The 22,526-nt window shown below is 47.5% G+C and overlaps 5 protein-coding genes across 5 annotated transcripts; 3 read left to right on the forward strand and 2 right to left on the reverse strand.

Annotated features, from left to right (window-relative positions):
• Positions 1–374: 374 nt before the first annotated feature.
• F4813DRAFT_69887 (ribosomal protein S5) lies at positions 375–2,077 on the forward strand. Its single transcript, XM_049248788.1, has 3 exons — positions 375–1,219; positions 1,330–1,587; positions 1,641–2,077. Exons 1-3 carry the CDS (start codon positions 950–952, stop codon positions 1,896–1,898), a joined length of 786 nt encoding a protein of 261 aa, XP_049099572.1. The 5' UTR covers positions 375–949; the 3' UTR covers positions 1,899–2,077.
• A 1,282-nt stretch (positions 2,078–3,359) lies between these two features.
• F4813DRAFT_359075 (uncharacterized protein) lies at positions 3,360–4,532 on the forward strand. Its single transcript, XM_049243290.1, has 3 exons — positions 3,360–3,445; positions 3,501–3,561; positions 3,614–4,532. Exon 3 carries the CDS (start codon positions 3,643–3,645, stop codon positions 3,925–3,927), a length of 285 nt encoding a protein of 94 aa, XP_049099573.1. The 5' UTR covers positions 3,360–3,445; positions 3,501–3,561; positions 3,614–3,642; the 3' UTR covers positions 3,928–4,532.
• A 247-nt stretch (positions 4,533–4,779) lies between these two features.
• Positions 4,780–7,019, forward strand: F4813DRAFT_359076 (uncharacterized protein). Its single transcript, XM_049243291.1, has one exon. It carries the CDS (start codon positions 5,049–5,051, stop codon positions 6,678–6,680), a length of 1,632 nt encoding a protein of 543 aa, XP_049099574.1. The 5' UTR covers positions 4,780–5,048; the 3' UTR covers positions 6,681–7,019.
• Positions 7,020–7,323: 304 nt separating this feature from the next.
• On the reverse strand, positions 7,324–9,021 carry F4813DRAFT_69970 (uncharacterized protein). Its single transcript, XM_049248789.1, has one exon. It carries the CDS (start codon positions 8,646–8,648, stop codon positions 7,584–7,586), a length of 1,065 nt encoding a protein of 354 aa, XP_049099575.1. The 5' UTR covers positions 8,649–9,021; the 3' UTR covers positions 7,324–7,583.
• Positions 9,022–10,214: 1,193 nt separating this feature from the next.
• F4813DRAFT_380741 (cyclin-like protein) lies at positions 10,215–11,537 on the reverse strand (the record flags this gene model as incomplete). The annotated part of the gene is made up of 3 exons (XM_049245592.1): positions 10,215–10,233; positions 10,264–11,240; positions 11,346–11,537. The coding sequence occupies 3 exons, from the start codon at positions 11,535–11,537 to the stop codon at positions 10,215–10,217; spliced, it is 1,188 nt and encodes a 395-aa protein (XP_049099576.1).
• Positions 11,538–22,526: the final 10,989 nt, after the last annotated feature.

A 22,526-nucleotide genomic window follows, 5' to 3' on the forward strand; every position in this document is an offset into this window, starting at 1 on the left:
ACTAAAATCCAAATGCCTATTGTAAATATAATCTGGACCTAAGGGTGCAACCGCGATGTTATTTATGGTTATCACGACGTGGCCTAGATTACAGGCTCGGTATCGGCGCATGACGTTAGATCACGGCAATGAAATTCGACATTTGCACGAGACATGTGCGTTGTGCTATGCCTGACTGCCTAGGTAACTGTTATAACTAGTAACTCTTACATATATGATATAAGATCTCGACAAGTTTCTAATCTAGGCTTATAGGTTATTCTCGATACGAGCGCGGCCTAATAGCTTACCCAGGGAGACTCACCTCTGCATAGCTTAGTTCATATCAATATCCACCTAGGCTATTAGGAAGGTTTGATCCTGATAACTCATATTATTTCCCCAGTCCTACGCGGTAGGTTTAAGACTTGAGCTAGGTGTATGCCAGAGACTACGGTATACTAGAAAAGGATACCTAACACAGTTATCTCCGAAGGGCAAGTTATCTCTCCAGCCGCCACATATACATATAATTCAGACATTATTAGTCATCAGGTAACTTGACTGTCGTGGAAATAAATGAAGCAATCTTAGTACGGTCAAAATGTAGATGGAGGATACCTGGAAGGAACCTTGGTGCGAAATCCACTACATAACCGAATGAGGTGTATTATTTCACATCTCGGGGGTAGCCACCTTACATAGTACCTATATATGTACTTAGGTACCTAATCTTATCGGTGGTCGGTAGATAGCGCGCATTGACCACCTCGGCTGGGGCCCATTTTCCCACAAACCCAGAACGAAATTCCAAAATTGTTAGGGCCCCTCCACTGCAAAATTCCTAAATTTCGAAATTCGGTTAACCTCAAAACCGCCATCACGAAAAGCTCAATTGGGAGTTTTCGCTTTACGCACACTACCTTACTGACGACCTTCCAACAGCCAACACTCCCACAAATAATTCGATATGGCTGACCGAGGCGGTGCCCGCGGAGGCGGTTTTGGTTCTCGAGGTGACCGAGGCGGCGATCGTGGCCGTGGCCGTGGCAGAGGTCGAGGCCGTCGCGGCGGTGCGAAGGATAGCGAGAAAGAATGGATGCCTGTCACTAAGTTGGGACGTCTTGTGAAAGCTGGCAAGATCAAGAACATGGAGGAAATCTACTTACACTCCCTCCCCATCAAGGAGTACCAGATCGTCGACTTCTTCCTACCAAAGCTCAAGGACGAGGTCATGAAGGTACGATTTAACCCAGAAAACATACCAAGTTTCCAGGGCTTTCTTTTTAGCAAACCTACGAACAAGAGGGCGTCGAAATGAAATCACTAACTTGGATTCCCCGAATTTAGATCAAGCCCGTACAGAAGCAGACCCGTGCCGGTCAGCGAACCCGATTCAAGGCCATTGTCATCATTGGTGACTCCGAGGGTCATGTTGGTCTTGGTATCAAGACCTCCAAGGAAGTCGCTACTGCTATCCGTGCTGCGATCATCATCGCCAAGCTCAGCGTCATTCCCGTCCGACGTGGTTACTGGGGTACCAACCTTGGTCTTCCTCACTCTCTGCCCGTCAAGGAGAGTGGAAAGTGCGGTTCCGTCACTGTCCGAGTATGTTCAAAATGCGCCAATGAGGAGAAAGTTAATACTAATACAATTTATAGCTTATCCCCGCCCCTCGTGGTACCCAGATCGTCGCATCCCCTGCTGTCAAGCGTCTCCTACAGCTTGCCGGTATCGAGGACGCTTACACCTCGTCGTCCGGCTCCACCAAGACCCTCGAGAACACCCTGAAGGCTACATTCGCCGCTATCTCCAACTCGTACGGATTCTTAACGCCCAACCTGTGGACCGAGACGAAGTTGATCAGAAGCCCGCTGGAGGAGTACGCGGATACTCTCCGAGAAGGAAAGCGATACTAAATGCGGAATTCGGGGCATACGGCGTAGACTCGTTCTTGTTTTTTTAATTGCATCGGTGCCGGGTAGGCAGGCATCAGATTAAGGCAGCAAAATGGCAGCTCGATTCTGACAATTCATACCTATGATCCATTCTTAGTGCACTGTGAAGCTACAGAATTCACTTAACGCTGACTATAGGCCCCGTAGCGAGTGTTTAAAATACCTACCTACCTCATAAACTACCCAGCAGTAGTTCTTGGTGGTGCGTAGTAAACATAGGTATAGCGCGATCGTCCTGGATTAAGTAGACAGGCCACTAATACCTTCCGCGTAGACCAGCTACTCATGACAAGTAAGGAAATAACTTGTCAATAGCAGTAGAGCAAGCCCCTACGTTTCCCCTATATTTCGGGCATTCCTCCCCTAATTAAATCCAGGTTGTTCCTACTGCACTTATATCAGAGAAAGGGGAGTAGCGACAGGTAAGTATAACATTAGCTAGATTAACTCCTGAACCCATACCAATACCATTTCATACTCTCACTCATATCATCGCTCTACCAACCCTCCCTTTTCTCCAACTATTGCCAATTTTGGTCTTTTTGGTCTTAGGTTTTGGCTCAACTTTGAACTTGACTTGACCATAACCCCTTTTGAACCATAATCCTTTCGTCGCCTGTCTGAAGTACTTATGAGATACTACGCATTCCAAATGCTACCCCTATCTCTAGGTATAGCGGGATACTTGCTCATGACGACTGTGTTTTCCTCTGGTTCACTAGCTGTGACATCTACCTATCACAGCTTCGCCAACCGAACGTTCGAGAATCGCAACCTATCGACAGGGAGCGATGTCCTATCTAATCAGCTGCTTGCTAACGATAGTAGATGGCAATATCGTCACAGGAAACGTGATATCAATATAGACGGCTTCTCTAATGTAACCTCCAGGAACCTTATTCTGGGAACGACAGCCTTAGAGATAGACATAACCGCTCACCTAGGCGATTCTACATCGTCGATTAATTCGTTGAGTATCAGTCCTTCTGAAGGGATACCTATTTTGTTGACGGATCAGCCGGTTCTACCCGTTCCTACATTGTCTGAGCCCACGAGTTCTACGGCTCCAGTCCTTACGGGCAAGCCTAGTGGTATACCCGACAGAGAAGTCCCCTTAACAGCGCCTAAAATCGGCAATATAACGGATTCGAGGGAACAAGCCACGAGACAAGTTATAGCTACTGACGTTGCACGGGGGGTTTACCAGGTCGAAGCCAGCCAACAGAGAGCTTCTAGTTCTCTAGATACTGTGGCGGGCTTATTCGGAGACCTAAATTCGGCTGTGGAGAGTGTCGTTCAGAAAATCGCTACGGACTCTGTAGATGGCCGTTCAGCATCAAACCTAAGAAGGCGTTCCGAGATAGTTAGCAGTGGTCTCGATAGCATCACCAATACGATTATCAACTCTGTTACTTCGGACGATCCAACTACGACTAATTCCCGACTATCGTTGACAACACCCGTACTATCACGTCTGGAAATTATTCTCGAGACAGTTGCTACTCATGGTAGGTTATATAGCTGTTCCTCAGGTTTTCAATAATCCACGCTCACTTGTATTAGCCGATAGGATAGTCACCGTAATAGGGGATTGCCATTCAACATTAACTGAGACGATCTTCTTGTAAGTTTGTCTGGAGGTATTAGGCAATTATACGTAACTAACAAGCGTACAGAGCTGGTATAATCCCTACCCTTGCCGCCTATGCGAGTCAGCCTTGCCCAACTAACCCGCCTTGCCCCGAATGTGTTTCTTCGACTTGTCATTGCCCAAATGCTGGCGGTGCTAGCGGTGCTACTACCACCTCTCTGTCTGGGATTCCTGGTGCTCGAGGGCCATGTCCTGGTTCCGGTTATACTTGTCACGAATGTCTCGACGGCTGGTTCTGTCCGCCTCTTCAGACCCCGGCACAGTCTGCACCTTGCGGGTTTGGTTGGCCTTGTGCTCATTGCGACGGAGGATGGTTCTGTGTCCCCCAGCCAACTCTAGATTCGGAAACATGCGCAGGATCAAGTGGACCAGCTACGAATGGCCCTGGAACCATATCGTCCACGATTTCCTCACCTAGGAACCCCTCTCAATCAAGCCCGACACAACCAACGGAGCCAAGTCCTACTATTCCCAGTCCAAAAATAACCAGAGAGGCCTCAGGCTGGGGCTACTGTGGTTGCTGGGCTGACCAAGCTGACAATCGGGTGCTCAACATGGAACCACTTCTCAATTTAGGTCCTCTGACCAACGAAGGGTGTGTTCAGCACTGCATAGGCCATGGCTTTCTTATGGCGGGTACCGAAAACGGTGACAGCTGCTACTGCGGAAACTTTCTCAATGGTACGCAGAAGCTCGACGATTCTATATGCTCGGTTTCATGTACAGGTGACGCTGAACAAGCCTGCGGTGGTAACAACGCGCTCAGTTGTTACAGTTCTGACAACCAAGCCCACGGTTGGGCCAGTGCGGGTCCCCAACCTTTACCCGCGACCGCAAAACCACCTGAGGTCATATCTATGAACGTGGGCGGTGTTGCTCAAACGGTGGTTACGGGACCGGCAGTGGTATTCCCTCCTCCTGATGCAGATATGAGTCAACTGGTTAGTCAGTTCGGACACAAGACACGACAACCCCAGGGGGAGCTGCCTAATAATATGGGCTCAAATTCGGCGGTATCTGCAAGTGCGAACGGAGGTTCTACTCCAGGCACCTCGGCAACACCGCTGAATGGAGGCGGTGGCGTCACCTCGGGGCGGTGTACAGAAGAACCAGGATCATTTCCAAGCGGGGGCTCCGACGCTGGCCCGACTTCACCTGGAGGCAACGGCGGTAACGGTAACTCACCGCCCAATAATAGCGGAACCACTTCAGGTCCTGGTAGTGGTGGATCGTCTTCAAACACGAATGGAGACTTAGGGCCAAGTCCAACTGCACCGGGAAATAGCCTAACAGTATCTCCAAATGGAAACTCAGGGGCAAGCCCTAGCTCAGCAACTAACGGAGCTGGTAGTGGCAGCTTCGGTCAGGGTGGTGGACCCAATTCAGCCTCAAACGATGGAACAAGTGGAGGTTCAGCTTTTAGCTCTAGTTTGAATACTTCACCGAATAATGGAGGCGATATGAACCCCACGGGATCAGGGCACGGCTCGCCTTCTAACGGAAGTATGCCAAGCCAAAACGGTGGTCTTGGTTCAGCTCCTAGCAGCGGAAGTGGAGGTGTCAGTTTAGTAACACCTGGAGAAAATCCCAGCTCTCCGGCTTCACCTTCTGCTGGTAGTAATTCCGGCGTGTCTGCTACCAGCCCGAACGGCCAGGGCCAAGGAGCGGCAACCCCAAGTCCTGATAGTAGTCAATCAAGTGACAATAGCCACTCCGGACAAACACCTGGCCAAAGCCATGAATCAGCCAACTCGATTCCTACAAATGAGTCACTTAGAAGTGGTAGTAACCAAGGTCAAACCTCGCCTAGCCTGGCTAAGGGAACTATTCGCCAACCAAGTAATGGTGGAACCCCAGCACAGACGTCTGTGGGTGAAGGACAAGGGAGTTCATCTCCTAGCCCTACAGCCAACTCACCAGGAAGCAATTCCAACCCAGGACAGGCTTCTCCCAGCCCTAACAGTAACCCATCAAACAATGGTGGAATACCTGGAGTTTGTACGCAAGGTTCGAATGACCCAGCTTGCCGTTCATTCGGAGGCGGGGATAACGGAGGCTCTGCAACACCCCACATACCACAAGCAAGCTCCTCACCGAACAGTAACGGTGGGGTAGATTCCAATCCACAGACTAGTAATAATCCAAGTTCTTCGATACTAAATAATGGGGGCGGAGCTACTCTAGGGGGCCAAAGCCAGTCGACCATATCAAGCCCGAATAGCGGTTCAAACGGTAATTCGTGTACTTCGGGACCTACCGATCCAAACTGTAACTCGTCAAGCAATGGAAACTCCAACCTCGGTGGTATCCAAAGCCAAGGTCCAGCTACGTCACCTAACAGCGGATTGGGAAGTCCAAGTACAGCCACAAATACGCTGACTACTCCAAATACATCAAGCAACGGAGGCATTGGTAATGGCACCCCTTCAACATTGGGCTTCAGCCCTACTTCAAGCCCCTGGGCGAATGGGGGCGGTGGGTCTAACACGCAAGGACAAGGCCAAGGACAAGGCACGCGATCTGCCGGAAATGGAGGTAATGAAAATAGCAACCCGGCCAGTTCAGGGTCTAACCCAACCTTCAATCCGTCGATGAATGGAGGTCCCACACCTAACGGGCAAGGTTTAGGGACGCAATCAAGCCCTAATACTGGGGGGAGCTCTGTATTGACCGCACCGGGCTCGAAGGCAAATTCGGCGCCGACTGGAACTAACAGCGGTGAAGCCCAGCCGACAACATCGGATCCCAACGTCGGCGGTGTGGGGTCGAGGCCGGAGGCAACTGAGACGCAAACGTCTAGTTTTACATTACCTCCTGGTGCGGTTCCCTACGGCGGGATTCGCTCTCCTTCAATGACAACACTGGCTTCTATGATTGCATGGACAGAGCCCGACGGCGAGAAAGGGCCAACTACTATGATACAAGATGATATGAGAAACCACGGGGAGCCTCCTGGTACCACTACCATCACCATTAGTACTACCGTTACCGTCACTAGCACCTCAAACTCAGTCACCTCAACCTCAGTATCAACGTTATCAACGTCAGTGGATCCGCGGTGGCAGCGAATCCGCCCAGTGTGGATTTGGTAAAAGGAAGATGGGAACGTGATCATAAGGAAACCGTGATGGAAAATAATGAGGGAGATGGGATATTAGGAATACGGAAAACTTGAAAACGTCACGACTGGGGAAGGTTATCATACTATTTATCAGAGGGTGAGACGGTCACCTTGTCCTTTTTGGAACCTTTTTGGAACTTTTTTGGAGTTGGAACTTCGTCTTTTGGGAGCCGGCACAGTGCTTCATTAAATCACGACTATGCTAGACTTAAGCTGTAGGGGATGTCGGGCGAAACTACTGTCAGGAGCTAATGAATAGAAAACGACTTATCCCTTGCTGTTGCTAGGTATATACCTGTTATTATAAAAGGCAACGATTTCAATGTAAGGTTCAGTACTGTGATTATTATTGCGTTTCTTCAGAATACTTTATTTTGACTTGGACGTTTTTATTCTGTATTAGGAAGAACCATGTTGGAAACTCATCCTGATCTATATGTAGGGGTTGGTGGTCGCCCTTTGTAAGGCGGGAAAGGGGTTGGCAGAAGGAAGAGGTTCATCATAGCTTAATATCAAGTAACCCTTACTAGAAGGGTTCTCATGCCATAACTAGGTTAACTTGGATGAGAGTTTACTTGTCTGGAAATAACACTGGCTAGCGAGTATAGCTAAAGGTGTAGGTAAATTCAATGGTCATGATGTGCTAGCCTAGGAGCTTCAACGATGGAGGTACATCTTATTTCTTATTCTTACCGTAGGGGTATCGTATACTATGTGCTATGATCTCAGATGCATGTAGAACCATTATTACCCAACCGACCATAGTATATTCCTTGAGCCGTCCCAGTTAGTTACGTGCTAGTTCATCTCTATCCGCATTTCTTCATCCGTTCTCCAGCCTTAGCGTTGTCTTTACCTATGACTCGTGCCCTCCTTACCTAGCCTCTTTAATATACCGTGCCAGCAGCCCCGGGCTAAGCGCTATACCTCGTAGTTTCTCCTCGAGCTGGCCGACGTCGAGCTTCTTGCCGGCGGCTATGATGGCGCGGATCTTGGTCGAGCTTAGGTCTGGGTCGACGCGCTCGTCGTGGCTGCTGGCGATGAACCGGACGTTGTAATGGCTGCCGCTTGGGCCATGGTCGCAGGTCCATACGTTTCTTCTGGTTTGTGGGGCGGATGTCGAAGTTAAAGACGATGATATAATCGTGGACTCGGTAACGCGCGTCTCATTGCCGATCCCTTCTTCATCTCTTCCACTTCCATCCTCCCCTTGCCTCTCTCCCACCACCCTCTTCCATCCGCCATGACGGTTCAGTGGCATCGGCAAAGAAACATCGCCGACACTGCCAGAGTAGAAATCAACCGGCCGACTAACATCCGTCGTAACCACAGTCCGACACCCCCACAACCCATGCTCCACCGTCGCAACACGCACCTTATCACCGCCAGCGAGTCTCACAAACTCAACATCGACCCCGTCTCTCTCAAAAAGCCGCTCCAGCTTGTCCGCGTGCCCGGGCCACAGCGTCTCCGAGAGCACCCAGCACCGCTCTCCCTCCGCTATCCGCGCAAGCTCCTCCTCCCAAAGCCGAACCCGCTGCTTCTGCCTAAGCCTCAGCGCGCCGCGCTGCCTAGCAAGCTTCCACTCAAGATACAAGTCGTCGGCCACGAGGACCACGGCACCTACGACGTTCAGGTCCGGGCCCGCGTGCCGGAACGCGTAGACCAGCTGCGCGAGGTGTCCGCGGTGCGGCGGGTTGAAGCACCCGTTGTAGAGCAGGACATGGTTTGTGCGGCCGCCTTCGAGGATGGTAGGCGATGATCTATGCTGTGTTGGGAAAGTGGAGGAGGATGAGGAGGAAGAGGAGCCGACGACTCGCCGTATGTATTCATCCAGTAGCAGGGGAGCGGTGGCGGTAGCGGTGACTACGCCTTGCTCTGCCCTGGATTTCGCTGCCACTGACCGAGATGATACATTCTGCCCGTGTTTTTGTCCCATGGTAGCGGGTTGATAGGTAGCTAGTTACCTGCTGTGTATGTATGCCGTAGTAGTTGTAATGCATGTACGCCGTAAGATGCGTCATCCCCAGCTGAGGCTGGGTTCGTATTTTAACATTTGGGGGCCTCCTTGTCTTCCTACGTTGGTTGGTTGCCTAATTACCTACACAGCCAAGACAAACGCATCTATCTAGCTCTGGTCTGGTCTGGTCTGCAGTCATCTTCGTCGTGGTAGCAAATTCTCTTCTCTCCGAGTGCTTCGCTACTATCTTCTCGACTTACCTCTTACTTTCTGCAAGGTTAGATGGATACCTAGGCTGGACGATGGATTTAAAGTTGAGATTCTACTGGTTTAGATGATTCGACAAGGGTAAATCGCGATTTACATGTTCCCATTTTCCCACTGTTCCTTTTTTTCTAAATTCGGCTATGACAGGCGAGCCTGACTGGCCAAAATGGCGGTAAGAAGGAACCAATGCGTCGAATGCTGCATTGTTATGCGTGGTAAATCATAATCTATCTTTGCTGCTTCGTTACGGGACGAAGCCGTCCACTTTGCATTAGTTTATTGCCTCTAGGGGGAAATAGGTGGGTTTTTGCTTATGCGAAGGAATCAAAGGTGGATATCGGTTATTCAGTCATTTCGAGTTGATAGCTCGGACCACTTAACCATTCGGGCGTCTCAGAAAGGGGGTTTTAAAATGACGCCAGAATATTCCAAGGATATTACACAAAATCACGTAGAACTAAACTAAAAAAAGATAGTGACAAAATTTTTGTAGAGATTTTTTACTCTTTTCCGTTTTATTTACGGCCGCGGCAGGCATACTATGTGACATAAAGTCGACGATGGGAATGAAGAGCCATCTAAGGTATCGTCCAAGTGCCAAGGGTATTCCGCAGCAAACATCCTCCACAAGAATTAAGATACTCCCGGTGTGAGGGAGTCGAACCGTGTATCGTATCGTGCGGCATGCCTCAATATTACTTTCGCAGTTCCTCGACCGCGCGAGGCGAGAGTCGAATCCACTCAACATTTCGAAAGCAATTGACGAATTGCTCGCCTGTACTCGCGCCCACTGCACATGCGCCCCTAATTTCGTCATCCTCCCATTGTTCACAAATTGCCAGTTATTTTTTTTTCTTCCACATCCAGCCTCGCCCGTCTTATGTATTGCTCCATCTCAACGCTCCGTAGCTTTTGGTGCTTCAATTTGGCGCGCCGTCTTCTGTACTCGGATCGATATTGAAAAAACGCCCGAACTCACAGGAAGGAGAAATCAGATTTTTTTGGTCGACAATCGTTCGCTTAAGTGGTTGACGCAACAATGGCACGCTCAATGGGTATGACTGAGAAAAAAAGAAAATAAAAAAAAGAAGTTTGAAAATAAAAACAAGTCGCTGATGCCATGGAAATGAACCTAAACCGTCAATTATGCAACAATCTTTTTTCTTCCAATGATACACATCCATGCGATAAGTCTCAAAACGAGTTGTTCGTATGATAGAATTGATAAGGTGAATCTACTTCGAATCCGTAGAGATGCTGTCCAAGCTATGGCCACCATCACGAAACCATCGGGCCACTGTATTCCTCATATAAGTAGTTAGAGTACTGCTGCGCGGGGGGCTGCTGCTGAGCACACCCGGTTGCACTGGGAGGTTGAGGTGTGGGAGTGACCGGACACCTGGGTGGGACATATTTGTTCATCGGATCTGTGACAACACCAAAGTTAACACCGTCGGGAGTGATAGGTGGCGTTAGATATCCATCCGCGACACCAATGGCGGCACCATGTCCTTTTTGAGGAGTGCTATATATGCTAGGGTGTTGCGTTGACAGAGTGGGCTCCGCGGGAGGCGAGGGTGGGCCTTGCGCTCGACGGGAAATAGCTGCTTGCTGTGCAAGAAACTCAGCAAGCTTTCCAGAGACGCGAGAGAGGTGGTGAGACGAGTATTTCCTTGACAACGTAACCGATGGCTGATGCAAGTGCTGAGATAGAGCGAGGACCGTAACGTTCTCCACATGATCCCACTCGCCGTCGTTGACTTCGGGTCGTCCAAGTATCGCACGTGCGAGAGCGAGCGAGGCACGTGCCATGATCGACGGCTTGGTAGAAACAAAGTCTCGGTGGTACAATGCAATTTCACAGAGATAAGCAGCCATGTGCTCAACTTCGCGGTCATCGGCTTCCTCGGCGACGATAAGTTGCGTAAAGAAGTCGACAGTCGGGTGTCCGATAGTCCACTCGAGCGTATTGAGGACATGCATCTCCATCTGCGTGAACATTCCCGAATCGTAAAGACCACAACACATATTGTTCAGCTCATTGATTTGGGGTACCCGATCTTTCTTGTCGCCATACTTGGCAGCGATGAGAAGGGCGGCGCATCCGACTAACTGATAATGCTGCTTATACACCACTCGCTTTGAACAGTACCGATCTAACAAGTTCACAGTCAGAAACAGGGTCTCCGGCAGAAGCGAGAATGCGGCATGAGCCTCGATTAAAAAGTCGATCAGGTAAGGCCGCATGAACCATTGGATCTCCCGCTGCATGTCAATCAAATTGGCATCCGGTAGCGTCTCGTCCTATTCTAATTGTTAGCCATAATATGCATACCAACCACCGTCATTGTACTATTCGGGACACTTGGATAGGGAAAAGAGTGGAGACAGTAATCTTAAAACACCAACCTCCATGTGCCTCATGTGCTGCATGACATCCTCGAGATACTCGTCGCCAGCTAAGCGGGACAGCTCATTGGCAATCATCTCTTGCCTGTTTCGGGCAAGCATCTTTGCTGCATCCTTCATGCTGATTCGGGGTTGCCGAGGCTCATCGGATTCGACGAAGAAACCACAGTCGGTTGAGGTTGAGTAGGCCATGATGAGATTGGTTGAGTAAACTGCGGTAAGACTGATATCGCTGGGTAAGGTTCAATACTGGGACGTGATCTTTAAAAGAGTGACGATTAGGTTCTCCAGGAATCTTGATTGATGCAGTGGAAGGAGTGTAGTGTATTAGAGTGGTCGTCGCAGGAGGAAGTCGAAAGAGTGTATTATTCCGGCTGGGACGAACGACACGATTATTACGATATTAATGAGCGTGATGAAACTGTACGCAGTAAAAGACGAAAAAAATTAAGGAATGACTATGGCCGAATGGCTGCCGAAAGACGGTGAAATGTTGAGGTGAAAGAGGGCCGGAGGTGCGGCCGTTAAAAAAGAGACGTCGAGTAAAAGGCTCTGGAGTGGAAAAGTATTAGCGTCAAAAACCAATGACCCAATTGAGAACAAGGAGAGACATGATGGACCAAAACCAGGCCAGGCGGAACAGGGCACGGTCTTCTGGAACCACACGATCAGGGGCAGAACACTAAGCATTCTGATTCGAGGGACAATGATGTGGGGATCTGTTCCTGGCACGCAGCAAAACGTCTGGCAGGCAATTGATCCTCGATGGAGTATTTAATGCAGCATACGTGCATACAAAATGACGTTGGTCTGTGTTATAATTTCGCTGAAGAAGGGTCTCCCTTACCGCCACGATTAATCACAGGAAATTAAGTGATTCCTGAATGAATTTGGTGGGAACAGCGAGTTAACGAGTCCCACGAGGGCAAGCGTTTTCTGCTCGACAGCGCGGATTGAAGCGTGCGTGAGTGTTCGAGTACACCGTTGGAACACTGTAGGTGGACCGTCGGTATGTACCTGCGCAGGGAGGGAACCAATATCAGAATATGAATCTTTGAGTTTTCGCAAAAATCCTCTCTTTTTCCGCTCTCTTCCTTTTTGGGATATAATGCAATCTTCTCAAACGTACCTTTGCACTTGCACGCTTCTAATGGATTATAGTCGAGCGACTGGGTTCATGTAGGGCTGGTGGATGAGATCCTCGAATCAGTAGTAGACTCGGTGTGGAGTCTAATACCGATATTCTTCTGGAGTAATTGCGATGAGCCAGAGTCAGATTCCTTGTACCGTTGGCACGAGGGAGAATTAGGAGAATCGAATTGCCTTGTGTCTGCCCAGCAAGCTAGACAAGACTACTCTCCTTGGGGCGATCTAATTGAGCGGAGGGGGAGGAGATGAAGGGTGTTCGGTTGAGGAATGGAGAACGGGACGGGATAGAGGGAGTCGAACCGCCTTAACGGATTGAAGAAGGGGGGGTTGATGGACGGGATGAAATTGAGGTAGGGAGGGTTTTTGGTGGTAATTGGGAGAGATTCCTGGTCAGATAAAAAAAGACCTAGGAATTCGAATTCCAGAAATATTGGTTATTACCTGGAAGGATTTCTGAAGAGGATAAAATTATCGAAGTTCTAAAGCAAAAAAGCCTAAATTTTTTCTGCTTCTCTCTTCATCTATTTGACTTGCGTCTCTCCCTCTTCTGCTATTATCTCGGCTCTACCCTGTTCGTCTTGCGCTGTCGTAAAGGCCCGGGATTTCTCTCTCCTCCTTTCCTCCTTGAAATAGACAAGGAGACGATAGTAAGGATAAGTGTCGTAGAGGAGGAAAATGAATGGATCGGATAAAGAGGACGAGGAAAGGAAGGAGAGAGTTAGGAGATGGCCTCAAGTTGGAGGAGGATGGAGGAGATGAAAAAGGATTGGAAGAGATGGATTGGTTTAACAGGTACTTTTAAGACATCGGCCCCAGCGCGGGTCAGAGCATCCACGCAAAAGTAGAAACGGCGTGCGAAAGAACGAGAAAAAAAAAAGCACCAGTAATAAAATCCACAGGTACAGTGGTAAGTATACTAAGTTACAGGGCCCAGGGCCTCAGCAGGAAAGAGGCCGGGGCCAGGATGAGCCTAGACAAGGTACCGCGCTCGCGACAGCCTATGAGATTCGAGAATTTGCTAAGGTTAGCTTGAGGGTTGGCGACGGCCGCCTTGCAGGTACAAGTACATTTTCCTAGCTTACTCGCGTGCCCCCCAGCAGGCTTTTTGTACCTCTAGTCCTTATTCCCTCCAGTGCACACGCTCTTTCCCTGATACACAGCCTGCTGCTGCACCTTGCACACCTTTTCTTTGCAACTAAGGACCTTATAAGTCGCAAGCAGCAAGCAAATTTCCTATGTACACATGTAAATTGTAGAAGTACCTAATATATACACATACATAATACATACATGATATGTACACTACACATGTAGGGTTTCAACCTTATTCCTTGATCTGTAGCCGGGGTCCACGTATGTACGTACGGGAACGGTGTACATAGAAACATCAAAGTGTATGTATATTTTTACGTGTACTAGCGGAACTCACTTCGATTGGATGTTTAGCAAAAGGCTCTGAACGACGGCCAGTTGGTTGTTGACTGTTGATTTTCTATTGATTGCGAGGCCCAAGCCGTCTTTTTGGACTACATGGTTTGACAGCCGGTAAACAAGCTCTGCTGATTGCTACTCAATAACATCAGACCGCTTATTCGCAGCGCCCAATGAACTTGGTGCTGACGATTTTCAAGATGGGAGGCAGCCGTGGATGTGTACGCGAAACTGGACGGTACGGCCTCCTTACGGGTGCTACCGTATGGTAGACTTTCGGGATAACTATAGAGTTTAATAACAGGCTCAAATATGCATATGGAAATTTCAATGTTTAGCTACGATGCAAGTATTAGGTATTTTAGGTATTTTGGGATGGGTTAATAAGACTTGTTGGTTGGCTATTTGTCTCGTGGGACCAGCCTTACATGGTAAACTTACATGGTAGATATCGGTAGATACATGTAACCTAGGTATACATATGTATGCACTATAAATTTATTTGATCGAACGTCGTTTGAGCCTCTCCTTGCTACCATGATGCTTGTAGGCGGTTTCAATTTGCTTTGTATAAACTTGCACATGCGTAAGGTAAGGGGTCTACTGAATCAAGACCTTCTTCGTCACGAGTGAGCCGTGGAGTATTTGTTTGTTTCGTAACGGTCTCTTCGATGTAGACCATCTGGCCTTACACGCCTTTGTGTGCATAATGCATTGTAACTTTTAGAACCCTGGAGTTCGAGATTTGATAGGCGTATGCACGTAATGCCATTCTTTAGGGCAGTTAGCCGTTTTATCGGCCACCTTTTCGCTGACGGAAACCAGTAATGTGCAGCACTAGATAACCTACCAAGTGTCGTCGAATGAGCATCATGGAATTATGCTATTACGACCAGGGCATGATAATTTGGATAATAGGGTGAAAATCCACGTCAATCTTCAAGGTGCAAGCCTGTATTTTGTTAGGTCTAACCTAGGTTAGTTGTTTAGTAGGCCTTATGTAGAGATATATTCGTACATACATTCAGACGATACATACATGGAACAGTGCAATAAATTCGCATACTGAAAACGTACAGTACTCCGAACTGTACGTAGTGCTAAGGCGCCACAGTGAGAAGATTTCAGAAAGCACTGAGTGCGATAGGCTCCTGTAAATTCGGACCGGAGTCACACTGTGTTTATGCGTGCTCCGACCTAAAGACCTTTACTGTGTTACTGTATTACTGTTTAATAACGGATCCTTAACGCTGCCTTAACGTTAACTACCCCTGGAATACGTAAATTGCCAGACACATCTCAATCATACTTCTGAGGGTGTTAAGTCACTGCTAACGAAGGCTCAGTTTCGCCTAAAGGTTTCGCTTGAAGCCGAAGGAGTAGAAGTCATAAGCTCGATTGGACTCAGCTACGAAGGACGCAGTAGTATTTCCCGCCCGTCAGTTGACATACCTATAAAAATATACAGATTTAAGTGGCCTACATACATACAATACTTACCTACTTTCGATATGATTAGTTACTGCAGATCTGTCTTTAGGAATGAGGCCAGTAAAGTCGATCCGCTGTGCCCTGGTAAGCAATAATGCTAATGCACACCAAAAACGTGCAAAAACTTACGTCCGCCATCATCAAATCATCCGATGATGCTTCCTACCTAGTAAGGCTAATAATATCTATTACCTGGGTACCCAGGCATGTAAAGGGGAGAATTGCCATACGATCTCCATGGCACAGTAGATACACACATATCTAAGGTATGTATATGTATTCCGTACATCCCGTTTTATCGCCCCTTAACTATTCTCAATCTTGAGAGCAAATCCTACGCCTGTTCGCATAGAGCTGCAAAGGAGAAACCTGAGCAGGGGTTCTTCCATTCGGGCTAGTGTCGCCATTTCAGCCCATGGAAATCTGGAAATCTGGAAATCTGCAAGAATACAGGATACAGGGCAGATGTCGCGCCGACCAAACCAAATCGTCGATAGCCCCTAACCAATCAAGATCTCCTAACGCGGTCTTACACGACTTGAAAATCAATTTATCATGCGTGTCATGTGTAATGGATCCTAGCCCCTATTGCGTCCGGCTCTCATCATCACGTCAATCCGTACTAGGCTGCCTGCGCTTCACCTTACCCTAGAGCCTTTTTGTTACGCAGAACACACCTTCTTGTTCCATCCACCTATTAATCCGTCTTGGGGACTAGGTTTGTAGGCCTATATATGTTAGCACAAGGGCTACTATTGCTACCTTCTATGCTACGACCACGGCAATTTGTATACTATGCATGCGTGTTCGATGGTCTGACCGTGTCAGATCATCGCGTTCTAACTGTTATTGCGAATAGGCCGTGGAGCCGAGCAGGCTGTCGACGGCCGCCGGCATACAATAGTTAGAAAGCATCCCACAGACCGATCGAGGGACCAGAAAAATAGAAACGCGACGTCAACAAACTATCAAGAAGATAGCCATGCCTAAGTGCTCGAATAGGAGAGACATAGCATACAACAAGAGACGGCATCCCAAAGGCCGGCCCAGTAAAGAAAAGGCCATGATACCGACTTGGTGGGTTGCTGTTTGGCTGGAAGGCCTAGGCATGATTGGATTAATTGATTGCTTCTATAGCTGCTGTACTCCCGCACCCCGTGGGACAGCTCATTGCTCATCCCACCGATTCCAGCTCTACTTAACCAATCCTGTCCAACTCCATCTTGCTTCATCTTGATGGTGTACCGGCCGAGGCCTTACATATCATATCGTTCAATCACGGTGCTGCGATACGGTGCTATCATCCCCCACACGCGTCCTGGTCTCCGTACCTGTAGTAATAGGAGACGTGGAGAACGAAAGGACTGTTACATAGAATATATGGTATTATGACGATATCACGAGTCTTCTGTCTTATCCTAAGCCTATGTAATGCATGCGCTTCTCTTAACAGGTCGAGGGTATTAGGGTAGGTATTAGGGTAAGGATAAGGCGTCGACTTGTTCCTAACTCGATAAACGCTAATAAGCCCTAATGAATTATCGGTAATTTCCAAGGACCACCAAAAACGTTGTCGGCTACTATGGTTTTATTGCACTAAGTTTCAATAGCACATCGCTATTCCTATTCTTACAACTACCTAGAGACGGATATAATAGTTTCGGGGGACACGATCCATACAAGTTTCCGGCCAAGCTATCGCCTTACCACTTTAACCCTTGCTTCGTGTCGCATTGGATATGATTTCTCGCTTCTCGTATCATAAGGCGAGCATCAGGACTGCGTTTTGCTGATCAACGTAAATAGTACGGATAGCGTTTGATCCCACAGAAGTTAGAACAAGGTCGGTGCGTGTTACCAAATAATCGCATTTCGCATTTGCAGTTAGTTGTTATCGGTAGCCGTACTGTTGCACAGCCGAAGGCGGGAGGCATATGACATCCGCCTAACATGTCAGTCAATATGCTAACCGACGCATTGCCTGCTGCTGCCTTGTAGCGCGGCCCGGATCGTATCTTACCACCATTCATTCATAATTACTACTAAGCAAAGACGCCGCTTATTTCCTAGGAAGTTATATGCGCTGACTTTCGTGGCTCGATGCATTCTATCAGTCTATCTTTTTTTAACCTTCGCTTCTTATTCGAGACGGCATCTTGAATATCACTTTCTCTTATCAGCAAGAAACCGTAACGTGCCCCTCACTTCAGAGAGAGAGAAAGAGAGAGGGGTGGCGGGATGGTGGGATAAGCCTGCTGTAGATCAACCAACCAATCATACCTAACATCACTCTACCTACCTAGAAGAGCCACGGAATGTCTATGTGTGCGTTCCAATACGGGACAATACGTAAACAGTCTTAAGCAATCCAGATTGTCCGCAAACGTGGAAGACGAGCTGGAAGCCAATAGAGCCTTGGAAGAACTGCTTTTCTGAAACATATGGGTACCTTTCTCCCTCCATCTCAACTGCATGATGGGTATTCTACTCTTTGCAAGAGATTTTCCTGATAACGCGATCAAATGGATTCGAAATGGTAAAATCAATATGTAGGTAGGTATTTCAAGCAACCACGTTCAATCAATTCAAATTCCATCAATATCTCCCGTTTAGGTACACCATGTATCTATCTTCATATATGCAGGATTTATAGGTAGGGTAGGGTAGGGTAGGGGGAAAGTTGCAGACGCCACAAGCGCGCAAGCCACATGCAAGGATATATTACCTGATGTAGAAGTTAGTACAACGTAGCGCAATTAGCTCCTACTGCTCCTAATTTTTTACTGATGTCCTTAGGTTAGAAGATCTCCGCATATACGAGTGCGAAAGGGGGTTGAGGGAATAAGTCCTATAACGCCCCCTCTCAGATTAACCATCATTCATAATTGAGGAATTTACGGATCGTCAAAAAAACAGTCGTCATTTCCTGCAACACAGAACTGTCAAGAATGTAAAAACGGGTTTGTCCTTCGGAAGAAGCCCCCACCCGTCCGTCGATCTAGCTCAGCCTTACCGCAAACGCTGGTACGCACTGTGCACTATACATACATCGCGTTCGTCATTAGCGGCTTTCGATGTTCATTTAACTAAGGTCCGCAGTTGTGCATTGATGCATCCTCCACGCGAGTAACAAGCGAGCTTGCATATACATACCTAACTCTTACTAACACATTGTAATGGGGACATTTACATAAACTTGATAATGACGTATTTGTACAATTATACACACATGCAATCATCGACATATCCCTTTTTTTTTTTTTTTTCCTAGCTCCGAAACTGAACAAAATATTCCTATCAAAAGATGAATGGAGTACTAAGAAGAAGGTCTGCAAGCTGTCCGGTCCACCGTACAAACTCTTGACCGATAGACTGATAGTTTGAATTACCCGAAAGATCTTACAGACCGCAAGTAGCTCATGCAAGTCGGCAAACTAGCGGCACTGAAAACATACATTTCTATGATTTCAGCAGGTGCGATTTGCTATTTTCTCAGATGGACCTCCCTGCTTCTAGGCGATGATGACGTTCCTTTCCGAACAACTCTACAGCAGCAAGTCGGTGTTCAATGCGTCTGATTCGGTTCCAGCGGTGAGGAACTAAGACAGGATCCCTAGATTTAAAACTGCTAGTTAGGTTAAGTGATCAAACTGTCTGACTGTCTACTTCGTACTCCGCTGTCTTTCAGCTTCATGCTTATACCCACGCGTCTACTTCCGTACCAGACATACTTACATTACATACCTTAGTTATGTATGATCGGGTGCAGCGTCACAATCACTCGGGTCCTCCTCAGACTTCGCAGTTGACTTTGACAGGTTTACCTTGTGGCCTAGATTATCCCCTCATGCCATCATAGAAAATAGCGAAACGGATCTGCTCCACGTCGAAAAGCGCTTTGCCCGCCTTAGTTGTAGAGCTACCGCAACTAAACTCTTCAAACATCGGTCCAAGCACCGGTATAGAAAATTTAGGCACATGGGTCCGAGTGATAGATTCTTTAAGGATCTCCGCTGACGCGATGCAAACTTTTTACAAAGGACCGATGAGAGAGGCTTCTTCAAGCTAACACTTTAGCCATGAAGCGGGCCGCGGGACCATCCATGGATGGGTTCGGCACGTTAGATGCTATTTTTCTTACCCAACGGATCCTCTTTACTACGGTCATAACGAAATAGTCTCTCCGGTTTCCTGGTCGACACCACTTGCAGCAAAAATTCTCGGGAGCCGGCCTTACCGCGATGATGTGTAGTAAAGGGTCTGGATCAAGTCTGGTAGCGCTGTCGATACCCTTTTTTTCCTCTTTAAAGTAAGGGTGAGGTTGGAGGCGGCGTAGGTACTGTGCATCCGGGGGACCAAATTTGTTCTAGTGACTGTTTTAACAACTGTGCGCTGTCGTAAGGTTATCCTTGATTTCCGATATTGCCTCGGAATCGGTGAAGGATGCAACGTGATTTTTACGACATGGTCTAATTAGGGGTCTACTCCAGTGCTCAGACCGCTTGCGGAATACCTACACTACCTAGGTAGATACCTTAGGTAAGTAGATAACAGCAAGCAATATGGACTTGTAATGCCTAGGTTAATTAGCAATAAGATAAAGTAGTCAGTTATTTTAAAAAAGTCATAACTTAATTTGTTACACAATGCTTCGATGGACGATCTAGAAGCCCTAGCCCGCTTTCTCGGGTCAAGCCGCAATGAGGCTGGTAATTCCGCCGGGATGGAACTGTGGAACGCATAAAACAATCTAATGCAACCCAGATCTTTTACCTAATACTAATAATACCTACCTATCTTGTGCAAAGTACCGTTACTAATCCTCGTCCAAACGCCCTTAATTAGGTAATCATATGTCACAGTTTCCGTTAGTTACATATTAACTAGTTACTCTTAGATTTGGTTCTTTTTTATTTTACCGGAGTTAACTGTTCGTCACGGAAGGTGAGGAGGCTTTTTGCGCACCCTTCGTCTTCCCTATTCGTCAACCTCGTCAACCGTTTGTTACAAACGATCACCGACAGCAAGGATATTGTAACAGGGTGGGCGCATCTCCATTATTAGCAATATGTACTCTTACACGATACAATACCTGGCCCCTTCGTTTTAGAGAACTCTCAGATACTCATGCCACGAAATCCTTCGAGAGACATTACCACCAATTTCCACCAACCAATAGCCAACGGCAACGAGCAGATATGATTTGGCATATCGCCGAGCAGATCTTAGCTACGAAGCATGCAAAGTCTCGTGAGTGACAAGGACAACCTGGACTGGGTACGTGCAAAACCTGGGAGTCATCCGTCTACTTCTCATCTGCGGAACAGTCGTTGTGTTTCAAAGCGACGCGTAGTAGTGTCGCTCTTAGATGGCAAACGACATCTGCCTAATAAGCTATTCGGTGCTGGCCTACCGGCGTTGCATCGCACTTCGCTCTGATCTAACGATGTTACTCGTAGACGGCATAACTGTAAAGCAGGCTATCCTAAGCGCTTACAGAACACAGCAATCCCATACCCCCGTGCCTCTGCCAAGCCCATCATACATATCATGCTTGTTGCTCAGCCTGCTGCCCGGTGGACTTTTTTCTTTCTTTCTTTCCTAATTCTGGCTAGACCTTTGCTAATCATCGATGGTGATACCGTTCTCTCGGTACTATACATATTAATACTACCTTCAATCCGCTTGGGTACATTCTTGGGTACATTTAATGTACCTGTCGAGAAATTCAACACTATTAGTAGTGATGACTTCGATTGAGAATTTACAATACGCAAGCGTAGCCTAGCATATACTAGTCTCTGAGCTATATGTGGTCAATGATGAACTCAGCCGACAGAGTGCGAGTCAATTGACGATACAAGGTCGTCGTTATTCTTAATATTTCTTCGTTTCCACTTATTAACAGCTGAGCAAACACTGTCTCTAGATATTGTGAGCTCTTGGCGAGACCAAAGCTCCTTATTGAACGACTGGCTGGTGGGATCATCTTGTTAGAAATCCCCTAAACAAGGATAACGCGAGACCTCAAGAGGGGGAAAAACCACGCGCTAGTTTCGGGACGCGTCTAGATCTCATGATGAACCCAAGTTAGCCGAAACCCAAGGGTTCGCAGTCCGGGGAAAACCCTAGCCTAGTCGGGCTCATAACTTGCTCGTGAACCCCGAATTACGTACCGGTCTCATCAACGACACGGACAGCTTCAAGCTTGCCGGGCTATGGGTTCTCTCATTGGTCCCTTTATATCAGTGGTTCGATAATACGCCAATGAGGTTTGTCACAGCTTAGCAAGCGACCGAAAAAGAGCCATCCGACCATCATCATAACCTGGATATGTCTATTCATGGCTCTTTTATTTTTGTTTTTTACATTTCTTTCACATCGGACACAGGAATAACCGGTAACCAGTATTTAGCGGTTTCTGCCCCCGAGGCTGTGTACCTATCTCAGCTACCATCCGCGCTCTACATACTAACCCTAAAGGATGGAGTTGGCCCGGTTTTTCCTATTCGTTATGTGAGCCGATCTTGCTTCTGCAAGTTGTCGGCGTTAGCTCCTGATCTAACCGTATGCACTTGTTATATACGATGTGATTACCTCGATGGTAATAACATGTCTGGGCGGCATTATCAAGGAATTACGTATAAGCATACAGGATCTATGATCCTCAGCCTCGAAAATGTCAATCATTGTCAGCGTTTGCTCTAGTTGTGTGGAGAAACTCATAGATAACTTTTTGTAGCGTTGGTAAGCAGATCGAAAGTATCATGAATATTTTCGTACTTGTACATAATAAATCAAATATAGCGTTCCAAGTAGCTGTAGGATGTGCAGAACGACTAAAGGATGCCCGAGAAAAGCTCGACGTTACATAGTAAGACCGTAGTTCCTACATAATACTATGGAACTATATGTGGTCCTTAAGTCTCATGATTCTGTGAATACTACGTACGCCTTACACTAGTAGAATAGACCCTGATACATACATATGTAGAAACATGGATATATGTAGGAAAGGTCAAGCCTACATACCTACCTACCTAGGCTTATGGTGGGGTAAGGAATACACGATGACGAGATGGTTTCTACATATCTATCCAGCCCCTCGGA

Source organism: Daldinia decipiens (assembly GCF_022478715.1).
Source record: "Daldinia decipiens strain CBS 113046 unplaced genomic scaffold F4813scaffold_16, whole genome shotgun sequence".
Lineage (NCBI taxonomy): Eukaryota > Fungi > Ascomycota > Sordariomycetes > Xylariales > Hypoxylaceae > Daldinia > Daldinia decipiens.

Bases quoted from the DNA above. Each gene is read 5' to 3' on its own strand.
- F4813DRAFT_69887 (XM_049248788.1), top strand. From the start codon at position 950: ATGGCTGACCGAGGCGGTGCCCGCGGAGGCGGTTTTGGTTCTCGAGGT. The intron at 1,220-1,329 runs GTACGATTTAAC...CCCCGAATTTAG, and splicing joins TCAAGGACGAGGTCATGAAG to ATCAAGCCCGTACAGAAGCA. The intron at 1,588-1,640 runs GTATGTTCAAAA...TACAATTTATAG, and splicing joins GCGGTTCCGTCACTGTCCGA to CTTATCCCCGCCCCTCGTGG.
- F4813DRAFT_359075 (XM_049243290.1), top strand. From the start codon at position 3,643: ATGCGAGTCAGCCTTGCCCAACTAACCCGCCTTGCCCCGAATGTGTTT.
- F4813DRAFT_359076 (XM_049243291.1), top strand. From the start codon at position 5,049: ATGAACCCCACGGGATCAGGGCACGGCTCGCCTTCTAACGGAAGTATG.
- F4813DRAFT_69970 (XM_049248789.1), bottom strand. From the start codon at position 8,648: ATGGGACAAAAACACGGGCAGAATGTATCATCTCGGTCAGTGGCAGCG.